The sequence below is a fragment of the Chiloscyllium plagiosum genome, unplaced genomic scaffold (assembly GCF_037043375.1).
Source record: "Chiloscyllium plagiosum isolate Xiang-an unplaced genomic scaffold, Cpla_swu_hap1 HiC_scaffold_13, whole genome shotgun sequence".
NCBI lineage: Eukaryota > Metazoa > Chordata > Chondrichthyes > Orectolobiformes > Hemiscylliidae > Chiloscyllium > Chiloscyllium plagiosum.
This window is the reverse complement of record NW_028270151.1, coordinates 62288795-62309143: the sequence shown is the minus strand read 5'-3', so window position 1 is coordinate 62309143 and position 20349 is coordinate 62288795. Positions and strand designations below refer to the sequence as shown.

Sequence of the window (20349 nt, the reverse complement as noted above, 5' to 3'; positions counted from 1 at the left end):
CTGTTTATTTTTTCACTTTGGATGAAAATTTCACAGCTCCATTTTATGTAAGATCAAATTTGGCTGTGACAGCCTGTAGTTACTTTGAGTTCAGTCAACTGCTTAGCTTCTTCAGTCCTTTCCTTATTCAAAGCTCTTATGAAAGTGGCACTATAGCAATGAATTCCCCACGTGTGTGACAAAACATGCTCACAGTTATCAACAACTGCAATTTTAGTGTTGCCATTCCAGAGTTTTTAGTATGCAATAAATTGATCAGAGTAGATAATAACCAGAAGTATTTAAAAAGCTTTGAATTTTGCAAGGCGGTATGGACCTTTGATTTAATACAAGTTGACAGCACACTCTTACCTGAAGGACACCTGTACAAGAGTCCAGGAAGATACAACCCTTAGGTTCTTTTGAGATTTTTTCATCTTTGTAAAAGTTCATAATGTATGAGTTATCTGATAACTGTGTTAGCTGGAAGTATCGCCTTTTAAAAGACTGCAAAACAGAGTAAATTTTAATATTATACCCAGATAGACAAAAAATCTGAACAAATGTGAGATCATTAAACTACCACGATCTAGTTCTAAACACAGAAAATGCAAAAACACCTCAGCAGATCAGCTTGTATCTAAAGAGGGAGAATCAGAGTTAGTGAGCAAATTTGGCAAGCCCTGAGATCAAAGTCACTTTGTTAAGAACAGTCATCAAGCATTGCTTTTGTCTTGTTTGGCTAAACAGTGGCCAGAGATCATGCTTGCCATCCAACTAAGGATGACAGGCAAATTATCAAAGCTGAAGGGCCTATTGAAGGAGCTGCAGCCTGTTGTTGCACTAAGGGAGAGAGAAGAAAGCTCCATCTTCAGGTATGCTCTCAAAACGTGATGCGAACTTGAAAATGGCACTGCGACTGGACCATCAGAGTGAAAAGGCCATCCTTCCAAAGGCAGTCTGTGGCCACAGGTATAGCCAGGTGAGGAAGGATGTCTGAAACTCTTCCCGGACTGTGACCTGGATAATGCTGGTAAACTAATACACTGGTCAGATCACCTCCAATTTCATCCTTCATGTTTCAGTTCAATGATCTTTCGTCAGAACTGTAAAATGTTAGAAATGCAACAGGTTTTAAGCAGAAAAATGTGGAAGTTAAATGCAAAAACAGAAGTGGGTAACAATGGGACAATAAAGAAACAAATGATAAATCCAGTTGAGGTATAAAACGTGACCAGGATCATCACTCTCAAATCCTGTCCCAAAAAATGGAGGTAGAGGTTATGGCCTGAAATTGTTGAATCTGGAGGCTCATAAAGAGCCTTATTGAAAATATGGGGAGATTGTTCCATCTTCCTCTGGGCTCCATTACAACAAGGTTGGTTGTTGATTGTACATGAATAAGGCATTATTGTATAAGTAGAGACACATCTGATCTGAAAGATAAAACAACAGACTGAAAGGGGGATTATTGCATGGAGGTGCAGGATGTGCAATGAATGTTTCTGTAAAATAAACAGTACTGTGGACAAAACACTTCTGAATGATGCAGAAGCCAAACAGAGGTTATAGATCACAATTTTCATATACAGCCTGTGTGTAGGCTCAGGTTTAGATTTCCCAGATTACAAAACTACATATTGGTCATCAACCTGGAGTATTATTTTGGCCCTTGCATCTGCTGAATATTTTCAGCATTTTCTGTTTTTATATGAGATTTCCAGCAGTATTTTGTACTTGAATCAGCAAGACATTTCAATAATTTGGAGAGCAAAACAACGTTACATTTGCTAAAATATCAAAGCTAGAAATTGCCAGGAGCTAATATTGAACTTTTTAACCTTTTCAGGAAAGTAATATTTGCAAACTAATACTGCTGAAAACAATGTTTGTTCAGTTTGCTTTGTTCTAATAGTTGGAACAGTTCTGCATTGTAAAATTTTAAACAAATCTTGCTATGTTAACGGAATCAATTAAGGAAAGAATAACTTACTCGGACAGTAATGCTGTTATTCACAGTGCTATTGAAATTCCCTTTGTAAAGCCAGCCAGACTTGTAAACGCTCATTCCTCCACCACCACCACCCCCTCCTTTTGAAGACGATAGAGATGTGGTGTCCTATAAATTATAAAAGTTGGAACACATTGATGTTTCACTTCTGAGTTAATTAAATTTCTTCTCTCCTCACCTCCTCTCCCAAACAAATTATAGTAATGTTTTGTACAGTATGTTGTATCCATGCAGTTTGAAGGATGTACAAATGAAATATAGACATCTGTATGACTTCAGGATTACTTAATATTAACCTACTAGAGAGATGATGCAATGATCCCTAATACAGTGTAATGTGAGAATTATGTCATAATTACATATATACATGAGAACAGGTCACATCAAGAGCAATACATCTTCAAATGAAACAATTAAAATTGCGAACTCCACTTTGAAACTATAATTTGGAGGTGCAGGTGTTGGACTGGCTTGTACAAAATTAAAAATCACACAACACCAGGTTATAATCCAACAGGTTTACTTGGAAGCGCTAGCTTTCAGAGTTCTGCTCCTTCATCAGGTGATTGTCTGTTGGACTATAACATGGTGCTGTGTGATTTTCAACTTTCCAATTTGAAACAGCTACCATAAACAAAACTAATAAATCAAATTCCTTACATGGTACCAAATTTCCCTCTGGCTTCTAAGATTTACAACAAAGGCTCTCCCATTATGAAAGGATTGTACTTCTCAAATTTCATATACTGTGATCTCAATTATCCAAACAGTGAATTCCTAAACTTACAAATGGATCTAAGAAAGGCAGAAAGAAAAGGCCACATCTCTCTCATAACATGGTTAATTGCGTGCGACATTTAGTAGTCAGGGGTTTAGTCCATTCACCTGACGGCTAAACATCACCTAAACTTGCTAAATGACATAAGGTAACTAAAGGAGAAAAGAAAGCAACACAACGGAAAAATGTGACCAAAAAATGTTGTATTTCAGCAACCTTGTGCTCCACTGTGTATCAAGTACAATTGCTGCTCATCTCTGTCAGGCTGTTAAATATTGCATTTTGATGACACATGTCAGAAGTACTACTTTTGAGCTGGAATAACAGAAATTTCGTTGAATACAAGCAAAGTAAATTCTCCTAGCTAAGTGGAAATACTCTCTTTTGTCTTGTCTCATCATTGTGCTTTTATTTACATTATAACTGTCGATAATTATGATTTAATTGCAGACTGAATTTTATGTTTAGGTTTAGAGTCACTGAGCAAATCTGTGATTACAGAAATGGGAAGTAAACATAACTGTTAAATTGAACAATGATTTTGTCACGTATACCTACCTCATCTTTCTCAATATCATCATGGTCAATCTCAAATGTATGCGAAGGCAGCTTATCTGGTCTAAACTGTTTCCTAGAAAGGAAACACATTTCTGGTTATTCTGAACACCTTTTTTAACTATATAAATATATAAATTCAGACTCTCCAAAACAACTCTCTCTCTCATTGTTTTGTACCCTTAGCAATAATATCTATTTAATATTGTAGAGTTTTTAAGCAAGTACTGTTGTAATAAATGTAATTGCGTATGATTTTGGTATAAAACTACAAGATTACAGCATATTTTCTGACTCGAATGAATTAATCAGTTGATTTGGTTGGAAAAGGACCAAACTCCCAATCTCTTCCCTTCATTACAATACCCTCACTTTAACTGTCCTGCTCATCAATCAGTGCCAGTTTCCTGCATTACACTGTTGTCAAAATAAGTGGGAACGCTGTGAGATAGACAGAAATTTTCAACCCACTTTAAGGAAATTATGTATTAATCACGTATATTTCAACTCCAAATTTGTTTATGTGAAACAATACTGTAACATTGACCTTTAATCAAAAATGTATTATCTGTTTCAAGGCACAAATAAGGCACCAAACATTCCTCAATTATGAGCAAATAATATTATAGGGGCATTCAGATTTTCTAGGAGAAAGTGAGGACTGCAGATGCTGGAGATCAGAGCCGAAAATGTGTTGCTGGAAAAACGCAGCAGGTCAGGCAGCATCCAAGGAGCAGGAGAATTGATGTTTCGGGCATGAGCCCTTCTCCTGCTCCTTGGATGCTCCCTGACCTGCTGCGCTTTTCCAGCAACACATTTTCAGCATTCAGATTTTCAACAGTTGTGGATCAAGTTAAGATAAAATAAACAACAATATTACCAAAGATTAAAATTAGAGTATCTTTTTAAAAAAGACTTACCGAGGTAACTGTTTAAGATCCCCTGAATACTCTTCATACTTGTAGTTCACTATATTCCAATTGGAATTGTAGTACTTGCAGGCCTGAAAATGTGAGAAAGAAAATGAGCTTGCAAGACCACGTCCAAATCCCATACAATCCTGGTATTTCCAACACAAATATCACAGTTTAATTCTAAGGTAAAATACTGCAGATTCTGGAAACAGGTAAACCAGAAGAAAATGTTGGCAGTACTCAGCAAGTCTGAAAGCAACCAAAGAGAGAAAATCAGTTTTCGAGTTTCAGGTCAACGTTCATCCATCAGAACTTCAAAAAGTAATCAGTGTCCTAAAATGTTAATTATCACTTTTCGTTCCACACATGTTGCCAGATCTGCCAAGTAATTTCAACATTCCTGTTTTAATTACCAGCTTTACTAGCTCTCATCATTGGGAATATGTAAACCATCCTGCAAATTGTGGTAAAGAAGAGATATCTTGTGTACTGTGTAGCAGCAAACAGTGACTTGACAAAATTGCTGTATTTGTACATTAACTGTCAATTCAGCTCACCACAAAAAAATTACCATAATTAACAGCATAAATCCCTTTTAATGGGGACAAGTATTTTGCTGAAATGGCAGTCAACTTCTTCAGCCGAGAAAACTTGAACAATTTGAACCATTGAGTCATATTCATTAATCATTCATATGTGTATGTGCTCTTTAGTAGAATTAGAGATGTAAGTAGATCAAAATGAATTCCTATAATTAGCAATGTGCTCTTTAGATATTTGAATTACAGCTGTCACATTCCTCATTACTTAAGTGCAACATTGAACAAAACACACATTACTCTGATGTAAGTTTCCATAATATACCATTTTGATATTAATTTTTAAAATCTCATTATTCAATGACTTACCAAAAAATAATCATTCATGCTAGTTTAATGAAAGCAGTTGTTGACACTATAAAAATAACTTATTTTGTCAGAATGTACAATATCCTTTCTACACGTGTATTTGTCATGAAGCATTCAGCACCTAAATTATACCAATTAGCTGCTTGAACAGATTATTTAAGGTACAGACACATTTTATTGTAAAGTTGCATCTCATGACAATGCACATACTACTAAGTGTATTGTTAGTTGAGACTGAAAAGCCAGGTGTATTGGTTGCTTACAAAAGAAACTACTGGTTTGTCATTTAGCATACAGTAAACACATCATAACTAGTACTCCACCACTACAATCAAGTACAAGATCCACTCTTGCATCTATTCTCAAACAATTTAGTGATTGAATGTTCTACTCTCAATTACAAATTTTAAGTAATTTTATTTCCATACCTTTGTTACACTCAGTCAATACTAATATTAACCTGGTTGTGCATTGTACCATCCTTCTAAACTACAGGATCAGACCAGTGAAGGACACCATCAGGAAGTGGTGTTGTGCAGGGCAATGGGACAAGAGAAGGGAAATGTATATTTTGAGTTCTGCCTAAATGCAGCAGCAGTCACTTCTAGTTTCCTTCTTTTTGGCTAACTGCAGTGCCTTTTTGTAGGTGACAGCAGCTTGAAAAAACTCTTTACAAATATCTGCCAAATGATTCTTGGCCTTCAAAGTTTTGTTTTTCTGTTCAGCTACCCTTTCAGTACTTGGCACAGTAACCAGGATCTTGATATCCTGAGCATATCTCACGTCATGAGAGGTACATCAAGTTCCAAACAATTGATTGTGTTAGGGGACTCCCTAGCCCAAGGTACAGAGAGACATTTCTGTGGCCTGCAGCAAAAAATCAGAATGGTGTGTTGCTTCCCTGGTGCTGGGATCAAAGATGGGTGCAGAATAGTCTCAAGGGGAAGACGGGCCAGTAGGAGGTCATTGTACACATTGGAATCAATGGCATAGGAAGGGAAAAGATTGAGATTCTGAAGGGAGATTACCAAGAGTTAAGCAGGAATTTAAAAAGGAGATCCTCGAGAGTAGTAATATCTGGATTACTCCCGGTGCTACAAGCTAGTGAGAGCAGGAATAGGAGGATGGAGCAGATGAATGCATAGCCGAGGAGCTGGTGTACAGCAGAAGGATTCATATTTTTGGATCATTGGAATTTGTTTTGGGATAGGCGTGAGCTGTACAAGAAGGATGGATTGCACCTAAATTGGAAGAGGACTGATATACTGGCAAGGAGATTTACTAGAGCTTCTCGGGAGGATTTAAACTAGGAAGGTTGGGGTGTGGCGGGGGGGACCCAGGGAGATAGTGAGGAGAGATTTCAATCTGAGACTGGTACAGTTGAAAACATAGGTGAGTCAAACAGTCAGGGCAGGCAGGGACAAAGCAGAGAACAAGGTAGGACTGATAAATTAAACTGCATTTATGACAATGCAAGAGGCCTAACAGGGAAGGCAGATGAACTCAGGGCATGATTAGGAACATGGGACTGGGATATCATAGCAATTACAGAAACATGGCTCAGGGATGGACAGGACTGGCAGCTTAATGTTCCAGGATACAAACGCTACAGGAAGGATAGAAAGAGAGGCAAGAAAGGAGGGGGAGTGATATTTTTGATAAGGGATAGCATTACAGCTGTACTGAGGGAGGATATTCCCGGAAATACATCCAGGGAAGTTATTTGGGGGAAATGAGAAATAAGAAAGGGATTATTACCTTACTGGGATTGTATTATAGACCCGCTAATAGTCAGAGGGAAATTGAGAAACAAATTTGTAAGAAGATCTCAGTTATCTGTAAGAATAATAGAGGGGTTATAGTAGGGGATTTTAACTTTCCAAACATAGATTAGGACTGCCATTGTGTTAAGGGTTTAGATGGAGGGGTGTTTGTTAAGTGTGTACAACAAAATGTTCTGATTCAGTATGTGGATGTACCTACTAGAGAAGGTGCAAAACTTGACCTACTCTTGGGAAATAAGGCAGGGCAGGTGACTGAGGAGTCAGTGTGGGAGCACTTTGGGGTCAGCGACCATAACTCTGTTAGTTTTAAAATAGTGATGCAAAAGGATAGACCAGATCTAAAGTTGAAGTTCTAAATTGGAGAAAGGCCAATTTTTACAGTATTAGGCAAGAACTTTCAAAAGCTGATTGGGGGCAGATGTTTGCGGGTAAAGGGATGGCTGGAAAATGGGAAGCCTTCAGAAATGAGATAACAAGAGTCCAGAGAAAGTATATTCCTATTCGGTGAAAGGAAAGGCTGGTAGGTATCGGGAATTCTGGATGACTAAAGAAATTGCAGGTTTAGTCAAGCAAAAGAAGGAAGCATATGTCAGGTATAGACAGGATAGATCAAATGAATCCTTAGAAGAGTATAAAGACAATAGGAGTATACCTAAGAGGGAAATCAGGATGGCAAAATGGGGACATGAGATAGTTTTGGCAAATAGGGTTAAGGAGAATCCTAAGGGTTTTTACAAATACATTAAGGACAAAAGGGTAACTAGGGAGAGAATAGGACCCCTCAAGGATCAGCAAGGCAGCCTTTATGTGGAGCCGCAGGAGATGGGGCAGATACTAAACAAATATTTACTGTGCAAAAGGGCATGGAAGATATAGAATATAGGGAAATAAATGGTGACATCTTGCAAAATGTCCATATTACAGAGGAGGAAGTGCTGGATGTCTTGAAACGCATAAAAGTAGATAAGTCCACAGGACATGATCAGGTGTACCCTCAAACTCTGTGGGAACCTAGGGAAGTGATTGCTGGGTCTCTTACTGAGAGATTTGTATAATCGATAGTCACAGGTGAGGTGCCGGAAGACTGGAGGTTGGCTAACATGCTGCCACTGTTTACGAAGGTTGGTAAGGACAAGCCAAGGAACTAAAGACCATTGAGCCTGACCTCGGTGATGGGCAAGTTGTTGGAGGGAATCCTGAGGGACAAGATGCACATGTATTTGGAAAGGCAAGGACTGATTAGGGATAGTAAACATGGCCTTATGCATGGGAAATAATGTCTCACAAACTTGATTGAGTTTTTTGAAGAAGTAACAAAGAGGATTGATGAGAGCAGAGCGGTAGATGTGATCTATATGGACTTCAGTAAGGCATTCAACAAGGTTCCCCATGGGAGACTGGTGAGCATGGTTAGATCTCATGCAATACAGGGAGAACTAGCCATTTGGTTACAGAACTGGCTCAAAGGTAGAAGACAGAGGGTGGTGGTGGAGGGTTGTTTTTCAGACTGGAGGCCTGTGACCAATGGAATGCCAAAGGATCAGTGCTGGGTCCATTACTTTTTGTCATTTACATAAATGATTTGGATGTGAGCATAAGATGTATAGTTAGTTAGTTTGCAGATGACACCATAAGTGGAGTTGTAATGGGCAGCAAAGAAGGTTACCTCAGGTTACAACAGGATCTTGATCAGATGGGCCAATGAGCTGAGAAGTAGCAGATGGAGTTTAATTTAGATACATGTGTGGTGCTGCATTTTGGGAAAGCAAATCTTAGGAGGACTTATACACTTAATGGTAAGTTCCTCAGGAGTGTTGCTGAACAAAGAGACCTTGGATTGCAGGTTCACAGCTCCTTGAAAGTGGAGTTGCAGGTAGATAGGATAGTGAAGAAGGCGTTTGGTATGCTTTCCTTTATTGGTCAGAGTACTGAGTACAGGAGTTGGGAGGTCATGTTGCGGTTGTACAGGACATTGTTTAGGCCGCTGTTGGAATATTGCATGCAATTCTGGTCTTCTTCCTATCGGAAAGATGTTGTGAAACTTGAAAGGGTTCAGAAAAGATTTACAAGGATGTTGCCAGGGTTAGAGGATTTGAGCTATAGGGAGAAGTTGAAGAGGCTAGGGCTGTTTTCCCTGGAGCGTTGGGAGGCTGAGGGGTGACCTTAGAGAAGTTTACAAAATCCATGAGGGGCATGGATAGGACAAATAAACAAAGTCTTTTCCTTGGGGCGGGGGAGTCCAGAACTAGAGGGCATAGGTTTAAGGTGAGAGGGGAAAGATATAAAAGAGACCTACAGGGCAACTGTTTTACGAAGAGAGTGATATGTGTATGGAATGAGATGCCAGAGAAAGTGGTGGAGGCTACATTTAAAAGATATCTGGATGGGTACATGAATAGGAAGTGTTTGGAGGGATATGGGCCGGGTGCTGGCAGGTGGGACTAGATTGGGTTGGGATATCTGGTTGGCATTGATGAGTTACACCAAAGGGTCTGCTTCCGTGCTGTGCATCTCTATGACTCTATGATTCTTTATGACCAAGCTACGTAACACCCTTTTGTCTGAGATGTTGGCTTACTTTAACAAATAAGTTGTTTCCAATAAAAACATTGCTGCAAAGTTGAACTTCAGAGAAAGAAGAGGACTAGGTGCTTTGGTGCCTCTTCTCTGAGTTTGATGCAAACACTAGTGTCATCCATTCCACATGACACAATTTGTTTTGCATAATTTGTTTTGATTTATAGTCCAGCTTTGTTGATGCTTGTTTCTGTGCACTCTTCTTTCAGGACTTTCAAGTGGTGTCACATCATTTGCAAAATGTGAAAAACCAAGACTCTTGGTGCAACAAAACGTGTTTGAGATAAATTTTCTTTTTACTACACAGGCAGTCATATGGCAAAGTCTGTTATAGAATCCAACAAATTTCATTGCATTGAAATTAGCTTAGCTCAGTTGTCCAGACGGCTGGTTTCAAATGCAGAGTGACGTCAACAGTGTGGATGCAATTCCCATACTAGCTGAGGTTATCGTGATGGACTCTCCTTCTCAACCTCTCCATTGCCTGAGGTGTGATGACCCTCAGGTTAGACCACTCCTGGTCACCTCTCTGTCTAATGGATAAGTGGGACTATGGCATCTTTCCCTTTACTTTATCAGCCTGGTGAATCCATGCTGTAAATTCCGAATGGTTTTTGTGTGCTTTATATCATGGACTGCCCAAAGTTAAAATACATTTCCCTTATTATAATGTCCTGAGCAATTGTTTTGCATAAATTAGTCATTTCTTTTATTATTTTCACTTCTCCATCCATCTTCCACCCAAAGGTCATCTTCTGTTTTCGAGTGCTTGTTTACCATAACCACTTGTCAGGAAATTTTACATTGGGGTATCTGAGATCCCGCTGTTCATCCACCTCCAATGAAGCAGTACCCAAATGGAAAGGAAAGTAAGGTGGTGAGTCACATGATGGGCAGCCAATATCCAATCACCCTAAAGATGCTGAATTTCCTCTCTTTGTTTACTTCAATTCTGATTTTTGATCAGTTTGTTGTCAAGACAGTTGCTATGTCTCTGCCTAAATCAACTTGTTCTTTGTGCCTTTGCAGCTATATTTTCCTTCAGTTCTCCTGTGGCAGAACCTAAGAAACACTCCACAAATGTGAAATACTTTTATTGAATATTAAGATTATAAAAGAACAAGACTCCAAAAGCTGAAATTCATGCCCTCGAGCAGAACATTAAACAGGTCATATGAGTAGCATTCCTATTAATTATTTTAATTTGATTTAAAGGTAAGCAGAATGCGTATGAAGTCCCCAACTGCAACTTGTGTTTTTTCTCAGTGATCAACTTTTAATCAGTAAGATTGTACCAACAATGGAGCATTATTAGTAACTGCATAAGATTCCAATTTATTCATTTAGTTTATAACTGAGATATTATTTGAAATGAAATTCAAAACAAACATATTATTATAGACTCTTCACAAGGTCAGTTGAACACAAAATCTTTCCACAGCTCTCCCTGATCTCCAAAATAATTGTCAGTGAATTGTGAAAGGAAAACGTCCAGTTTACTGCATTTTATCAGTTAGGTAACGTATAATTTAGTTAATTTTTTGTTGTCTATGAATTATTTTATTGATTAGTTAAGTAGGGCACAGCTAGGCTCTCCTGTTAAATTTGTGTTTTATTTAAAACCATCACAAAGGCCAAGTCGTACTTTCAAAACAAAATACTTTCCCCGTCCCCTTAGTTTACATTTATGATTTAACAGTCAGACATATCCAAGAGGGACTACAATGTTTCGTTTTTATAGCCACTTCAAAGTCACAGACTCTTGGTTAAACAAATTGCAAATGGCGACAACCTATACCATTTCTGACATTCAACCAACCATTGTCAATTTGTAGGATAGTTAATTTAAAATCAGTCAGTAAAGGAAAAAATGCAGCAGTAATAAACATAAGCCTTCAAGTTAAGGCACAGATGTCCTACTCAATCAACTGTGAAAATGCATGGACTTTACTGGAGGATTTCAAAACTAGTATCATTGAATTTCATTCCCTTATGCTTTGTAACTTCCTCTGTTCCAAATTTGATCAAAATTGTCCTAAAAGATGCTATGCACTTACACCAGTGCCAAAGTACTCCTTGCGTATGCCACTCTCTATGTAAAGAATTGCTTCATGGCTTTCTGTTCCTTCTCTCAATGACAATTTTAAATTCATGATCCTATTACAAATAACATCCAAACCAGAGGGAATAATCATACCATAGCAACCTGACTTCCACTGGACTTTCAACAGTTAACTGGATGGAACAGGCATTTTCTCCATGATTCTTCAGGGCAAAGACACATTAAGTTCAGAATTTCTATTTGTGGGGCCAGAGGAAGAAGTTGCAGCCTCAACCCTCCCCTATGAACTGAGAAGCAACTGGTTTGGTTTGTGGGCCACTTGATAATAGGGTGGCTGATGAAAGGATCCACATTTGAGGTTTACAAAGCATTTGTTTCATGATGATGGAATCCAACTCCCAAAATGACAGCAAGAGGCAAAAGTTCCACCCACTGTTTGCACATTCCATGCTTGGAGTTAAAATTGCATCTCCAGAGATCTATTGATATGTGACACATTATTCCTTCCTTCCCTTTGCAAGGAGGATTGAGGTGTTTTTCACCTTTATTACACAGACAAGGGAATTTCGATGAAACAGGTTTACCACCTTAATTTGTATATCTTGTTTAGCTCACATTATATTGCATTGTCTTTGTTTCTTCTCGACCTGTTGATTTCACATTTTGAAAAGTACAGATACAAAGCCAGGGCTAGTGGATTGTGAACTGAAAATGTGGTGCTGGAAAAGCGCAGCAGGTCAGGCAGCATCCAGGGAACAGGAGAATCGACGTTTCGGGCATAAGCCCTTCTTCAGGAATTGTGAAGTCAATCTCCTCCCTCCTCAGCGACAATCAAGAGCAGCTTTCCCCTGCCAGCTGAACAGCAACAGATAAGACCAAATCTCCATTTTTAGGAGTGTTTTAAAACTTCACCCACTAACTAGCACTGGTTTTGATAGTAGCTACATGCTCCCTTTCACATGCCTCATGCAACATTGCACAAATTTCAGTTATCTTTGAAGTCACCTAAAAACATCAATCCAGCTTTAAATTAATTTTCATATCTATGCCCAAACAAAAAGAAATTTTCTTCCACTTTTCATATTATTTTAGGAACACGAATAAATAAAACTCCAAATATGTGGGAAAAATATGGACAAGAGTGAGCAAACTCTTTTCTGTTTTTCAGTTGGAATACTTAAGCATTTATTTTCTACTTTTATTCCAGGAAAATGTTTCTTTTCAAAAATACTTCCATTTGATGAATGGAATTTTGTGGATTCGATGTCAGGTTTCTCTATTGCATTTTCTGTGCCAAAGTTCTTGCAGAAAGTAGAATATTTAAATACCATAAATTCAGAACAATGTCTGATGTGACTTATTAAAACAAATACATATTTAAAAATGGTTGTCGAAGTATCGTATAGTCACAGCTGGTTCTTAAAACTAGATATTGAACATCTCATCTAAAAGTCTCTTAGCGTTGTAGCAGACCTTGGCATCTTAGCACTCAGATAGTTAGCCTCATTTCTGCTTCTAAACTGGAGATGGTGGGGCATATACATGATTCTAATGCAGGCCATGTGAGATGTCATTTTAGTGAAGGCATTGGCAAATGTGCAGGAACTGTTCATGGAAAATATACAGAGGAGGCAGAACAACACATCAATCAGCAAATAATACTGATCTGAACCCAAGTTAACCATTTTTAAACAATCCAGCTCACATTCTTTTTTAATCTTCAGCAGTTGAAAACCAGTGCGGCAGTTAGATGTTCCTATCAAAGCTACCTGTATTTAAAAGTATTGTCAATTATTTACAGGTCAGTTACTAATTGATTTGTACTGGCAATGCAGCACTTTAGAAGTCTCTAGCGGTTGTTGGAGTTCTACAGTTTTTAACTATCTGAGCAAGTGGTGTGGTGTGTTTTTGTGAACTTGATTCTACCTTCAGTAATTCCGCTGACAGACATTGTTGCAGTCCAATTGGTACTACCCATTATAGGCAACATGCCAGGGAGAAAATGCAGAGATCACACCGTGAACTGTTTTATTATGTTCACTTTTCAGCAAGGTAATCCTACACAGTTGTCAGCTTAAAACTTTAACTAAGAGAAATTTCAGATCATCAAAGGAACTTTGTTAGCTTTACCAGTAAAATTGGGTTCTGCAAGGTAATGTGCTTCAGTAAAGACTTCCTCTTGGAAATTATCAACTGTAGCCACAACTGTAATATCAGAGCAGGGCAAAGACTACATTGCCAAGGGCATGAGATGACCATAGATGAACTTTTATGCATTGAACTCCTTCTAGGCAAGAGCTGATGACATTTGCAACATTTCCCAGACCATATAGTGCAACAGTACAATAAGAGAGGTGATTGAGGTTCTGCATTTCATTTTGTCTTACCAACGAGGTGTAGGTGGAACAAGCACAGCACATTGTGAGGATTACAGTAAAATCACAATGTGTCAAACTGTAGGGGGTCAGCCTTCGAATAAATGTTAAGCAGGATTTCAATATTGTGCATTAACTAGGTGCCTATCTTCCTGTGTCTTCACCTGTCATAATGGTTTTACACAGTGCTGTTCGACCAGCAAGGCTTGCAGAAGACAGCTCAACTAACTCTGGGCTGAGACGGCCCAACCCTCACTGCAGCATCTCAACATTGGCAGCAGTGATCTGAGTTGACAGGCAGTAACAAGTGCAGATTAACAGTGAGAGAAAACAAATGCCCTCATCCTGAGAGCTTCATGGAGAGGCTGTTGCTCCCACAGGAATCACCTCATTTATCTAAATCGTTGAAAGACTACTGGATGACCGTGACATTCTGTAGTGTCTTGGAACACTGATACAAGCAGACATGTTGGCTTATGTGGCATCAACTTAAACTTACATGTGACAAATCTGAGTTTCCTCGCTTGCAATACCGAGATCTAAGCTCCTACTGCAGCACCTGGACATTGGCTAGTTTCCATTTGGAGAGAGCAGCCATCAAATGCTGCGACCTGTTTGAGCCTACAATTGTAACAAGTGGGTTGCACACTGAAGAGGATCAACTCCAAGATCTGAACAAAGCTTTGCACAAAGGTGCCTCAGATTCCGCTGTGACTCTCAATCTTTATAAAGGATTTGGGATGCTTCCCAATGCATACTTCATTGTGCACACCATTAGCCATCTTCTATAGCTTGCTCCATTGAAGTGCTTGGCCAAATCCTGTGTTGTAGAATGCTCTCAGGTGATTAATTCTTGCCCTGGTTGTAGAACACTCCTGCAGAATATCTCACCATGTGCAAATCCTGCCTATTAGCTGTCCTTTAAAGTGGCCATAGCATCAATCCCTAAGCTAGTGCCTGCAAGTGTGAGAGAGTGCGATATTATTCACTCATTGGCAATTTTTCCTTCAGTTCCACCAGCATTTGACCTGGTTGCAGTTCTGGAGAAAAGCACAAGTTTTTTGGTTGCAGCAAGAAAAGAGAAGAAAGTAAGAGGTACATGTTGATAGAATCTGCAACTTACAAACCAGAGTTTTGGCAAAGAGCAAAGGGGACTTGAGAAGGATGATTAAATGTGAAGGTACTGTTCTTTTCAGTGGTTTCAGCTCATGTGCTAGACTTGACCTCAACAAAAGTCACTAGAAATGGTTACCAAAGTTTCCTCAATTGTTTAAGTTTATGTAGTTTCAAATATTGCTGTTTAGACAATGCTGTCACTTGACCTGCAAGAGAGAGGAATCTGATTTTGGAGAAGATTTGTAGATCAGGTTGTAAGTGTGCTCGGCGAAAGTGAGGACTGCAGATGCTGGAGATCAGAGTCAAGATTAGAGTGGTGCTGGAAAAGCACAGCAGGTCAGGCAGCAGTCAAGGAGCCAGAAAATCAACATTTCGGGCAAAGGTATGTCATCAGGAATGAGGCTGAGGGTCTCTGGGGTGGAGAGGTAAATGGGTCTCATTAATCTCTCCACCCCGGAGGCTCCCAGCCTCATTCCTGATTAAGGGCTTTTGCCCGAAACATCAATTTTCCAGATCCTCGGCTGCTGCCTGACCTGCTGTGCTTTTCCAGCACCACTCTAATCTTGTAAGTTTGCTCGCTGAGCTGTCGATTTGTTCACAGACGTTTCGTCAACATGCTAGACAACATCATCAGTGAGCCTCCAATGAAGCACTGATGTTCTGTCCTGCTTGGTATTTATGTGTCTTGTTCTGTTGTGATGGGTGATGTCACTTTTCTGAGAAGATGCTAAATGGGGTCTAAATCGATATGGTTATTAATGGAGTTCTGGTTTGAACGCTAGGCCTCCAGGAATTCCCATGCATTTCTTTGTTTAGTCTGTCCCAGAATGGATATATTATCCCAGTGGAACTGGTGTCCCTCTTTACCTGTGCGTATGGATAGTAGTGACAATTGGTCATGTCTTTTTGTGGCTAGTTGGTGCTCATGTATCCTCATAACTAGCTTCCTGCCCAACTGTCCAATGTGATGTTTGTTACAGTCCATGCAGGGTAGTTTGCATATGACGTTCATTCTGCTGGTTGTTGGTACGGGGTCCTTTATATTCACCAGGAACTGTTTCAGTATAGTGGAGGTCTGTGGGCTACCATGATGCCCAGGGGCCAGAGTAGTCTGGTGGTCATCTCCAAGATGCCTTTAATGTATGGCAGGGTGGCTAGAGTCCCTGGGCGTATTGTGTCTTCTTGTTGAGGTCTGTTGTATAGGAATCAGCATACTGTGCTTATCGGGTACCCGTTGTTCCTGAATACATTGTATAGGCATTTTTCCTCGGCTTCTCATAGTTCCTGGATGCTGCAGTGTGTTGTGGCACGTTTAAATAATGTCCTGATGCAGCTCTGTTTGTGAGTGTTGGGGTAATTCCTCCTGTAGTTGAGTATCTGGTCAGTGTGTGTGGCTTTCCTGTAGACACTGGTCTGCAGCTCTCCATTGGCTTTTCATTCTACTGCGACATCTAGGAAGTGGAGTCTGTTGTTGTTCTCTTCCTCTTCGGTGAACTTTATACCAGTAAGAAAGTTTTATATGTGCTTGTGGGTTTTTTCTAATTTGTTGCATTTCGTGATAACAAAGGTGTCATCCACATTGCGGACCCAAAGCTTGCCCTGGATTGTGGGAAGGGCTATTCGTTCTGCTGCACCCAGGAACTATGAGAAGCCGAGGAAAAACACCTATATAACGTATTCAGGAACAACGGGTACCTGCTAAGCGCAGTCTGCTGATTCCTACACAACAGACCTAAACAAGAAGACACAATACGCCCAGAGACTCTAGCCACCTTGCCACACATTAAAGACATCTCGGAGAAAACAACCAGACTGTTTTGGCCCCGAGGCATCATGGTAGCCCACAAACCTACCACCACACTGAAACAGTTCCTGATGAATATAAAGGACCCCGTACTAACAACCAGCAGAATGAACATCACATACAAAATACCCTGCAAGGACTACAACAAACATTACATTGGACAAACAGGCAGCAAACTAGCCACCAGGATATATGAGCACCACCTAGCCACCCAAATACATGACCAACTATCACTAGCTTCCATACACACAGACAAAGAGGGACATCAGCTTGACTGGGACAACACATCCATCCTGGGACAGGCTAAACAGACACAGGAATTCCTCGAGGCTTGGTATTCAAACCTGAACTCCATTAACAAACATATCGATTTTGATCGCATTTACCAACCTCTCAGAAAACAAACCAGAAGTGATATCACCCTCCACAATACACCAAGACACACAAATGGCATGCAGGACAGAACACCAGCACTTCACTGGAGGCTCACTGATGATGTTACCTAGCATGGTGACAAAATGTCTGAGAACAAATCTACCACCTCAGAGAGCAAACATACAACCAGAGAGAGAGTAAGTTTTTCATTTAGTATGGTGCAATGTGTTTAAGTGGTGTGGCTGTCTTAACTCAATGGTTGATGTAGGTACTAACTTGTGAGATGAAGGTTTGAGGCTTACAGCAGTGAGAAATGTGTAAGGGTGAGACAAAATGATGCATGTGAAGAATGAGTCATGAATCCAGTCTCATAACTCACTTGCTTAGACTTAGGAAGAAACAATTCTAGCACTCGTTCCAGCCAGAGTACATCTCCCCTTTGAGAGTTTTGGATGGGTCTAAGTCCAGAACAGGCAAGCTTGAAGCAATGCTCAAAAAACCTGGGTCCCCTTGCTGAAGTATGCAAACATTGAACAGCATGTTTCCTGCTGACTGCACAAACCAATGAAGCAAATTAGCAGGCTGCATAACATTAATAAGTTGCCTACATCAGAAGTAATGTGAATGGGTTAATCTTGCATCACATTTGTTTTCAGGGGTTATTGAATTACTCCCCTCCTCTTTCTGCCACATCACACACATTGTTGTTGTATTGACATAAGAAATAAGATAGACCAACCTTCAACAACAATTTTGCACTCATCTCTTTAACAACACAACCAACAGATATATTTAGGATCTTATGTCAGTGCTTTATATCTGAAATTGTATTGGTAAAAACCTTGATAAATAGCAAAACTTGACAAATGCCTTCAAAAGCTTAACCACTCAAAAATAATCCTATTAAAAGTAAGATTCCGAAATTATGACTTTGGATGTCAACAAATGAACATTTCAGCAGGAAAGTGTTCTCCTTGCTATTTAATAAATCATGTCAGCCAGTTTATTTTAAACTGATTGATGTATCTGCTAAAATAACAGAGAAAGGAATTTCATGGGTATGTACGAACATTCATGTACTGGTATCCTATGGCAGAATTTCCAGGCCAACTATTTTGTTTACAATACAACACAGCACAGGCCTTTCTTAATGTAACCTGCAGGTATACCCACAGTGAATCACTTTTGTTACAAGATCAAAGTGCAGACTGCAGCAATTCACAGATGCACTAAGTACTGAGGGAGAAACACATGCTCGAGATATAATGTTAAAGTTTTACTTCTGTCCCACAACATCCATCCACACACTGATCTCCCTATCTCATCCAATCAAAAATATTTAAGATCTGGCATCATGGATGCAAACATTTACTACTTATCCCAATTCTGGCTTTAAATCCAAAAATAATTTCCCCATGTTTCACCATAACAATAAGAATACTTATATTGACTTTAATAATTGTTTAATGTGGCTCCATTCCTATCATTTTGAATCAAACTCCAGGTAATCAATTTGATTTACAAAGAGTGAGAAACCTTTTACGACATCATGTACTTGGCAAATGAAGACCAGGTATTACACCTTGGTCAGCACAGCAGCTCAAGGCCAAGATAGGGTAACCTTAACTCCAATGCTGAAGCAGGCTGAAATTATTCTGAGTGGCTTCAAATCGTATCGCAGCTTATGTATTTCAGGAGGGAGAAATGTAATTAGTGACCCTTTAGAAAACTGGAGCTGACAAATTAATTTCTTGTTCATTCATGCAATGATCAACTGAACAATTTTAATAGCCGATCCCCTTGTGAATCCAGTTCAAATTGATTTCCCTTACATTTTGGCATCACCCAAGGCTGAAGATTCCGAATGGGGTTGCAAGTAGGCAAGTCCTTTTAATTTGAGGCCTATGTTTTCCTTGTGTAGGCCTGGGAAGGAAAGCTTTTAAAAAAAGTACCTGTTTGGGCTTGTGACCTTAAGCCTCTTCCCTGTTCTCTATTTGGTGAGAAAGATATTGTGGTGTAAGATGGGGGAGGGGGAAAGATTTTCATTTCTTTAAAAGTGATGCCTGGAAATAAATGTACTGGTTGTGCAGGAGCTCCATTTTGAAACATGTATGGTGTGTTGGACCAGCATGTCCCATTTGCCAGTTTTAATGCTTTTTCCTTCAGAGTTCTGAGGTTGCCCATTAAAATATACTTGAATCCTCTTGATATCAGCCAGGAACTAATATGACTCCTAATGTTCTCTCTAAGCCACACAGCCTTTGGGAAGCACTGCTCACGTCAAATGTCATACCACCGCATGACTTCCACTTCCACAAGCCACTGTCGAACATTGACCTGGGAAATCCGTGCAGGAGGAAGAAAATTTAGAGGAAAATGATGACTACATTAAAAAAAAGGACCATACCAGATTTGTTTGGGCGCCATTCCTTTTTCATTTATTGATCAAGCTGTAAATTATATAGTTTCTGCCTTTTCAGATATTGAAACATAAGCCTGAAAGCCATGCTGTCAAGAAAAGTGAACAAACACCGGGCACCTTCATATAATTTCTGTCTGTCCACCATTCTTTCCTGTGATGGAAAAATTAATCTTTAACACAAATGGGCAGAAATAGGTACTGAAGATGCTAGAGATTAGAGTCAAGACTAGAGTGGTACTGGAAAAGCACAGCAGGTCAGGCAGCATCTGAGGAGCAGAAAAATTGATGTTTCGGGCAAAAGCTCTTCATCAGGAGTTTTTAACACAAATGGTTCAATGCTTAAGTTAACATAACAGACAACATCTTTTGAATGTATTAACTGTCTTCAATTTTCTCAGCCGTAATTTCGAACTGATAATTTCTTTTGATCCAAACTGATTTAGAACAAGAATAAACACTCAATGCAATCACAAAAAAATTGTGTTCAAGAAAATATTGTTTTCTAGAAAAGGATTGGGAGGTTGTATACGTACTATTGAGTGAACTTGACAAACTGACTCCAACATGGATCATGCCTTATTGGTTAAAATCCTTCAAAAATCGACTGCTGGAAAATATATGATAAAAGTTATCTAATGATTGTTCCAATAAGGATAAATAAATAAAGTTGAGTTGAAGGTTAATAATAT

General features: G+C 39.3%; 1 protein-coding gene across 8 annotated transcripts in view; it reads right to left on the bottom strand.

The window, feature by feature from the left end:
• Positions 1-20349, bottom strand: part of dock10 (dedicator of cytokinesis 10) — a 333920-nt gene that overhangs the window by 146573 nt on the left and 166998 nt on the right. For all 8 annotated transcript variants that reach the window (XM_087993668.1, XM_087993671.1, XM_043702110.2 and 5 more), the window contains exons 4-7: positions 4244-4326; positions 3327-3399; positions 1973-2098; positions 352-486 (exon numbers count right to left, since the gene is read on the bottom strand). In XM_087993668.1, coding sequence (XP_087849794.1) covers positions 352-486; positions 1973-2098; positions 3327-3399; positions 4244-4326 — 417 coding nt within the window. The remainder of the gene's footprint in view (positions 1-351; positions 487-1972; positions 2099-3326; positions 3400-4243; positions 4327-20349) is intronic.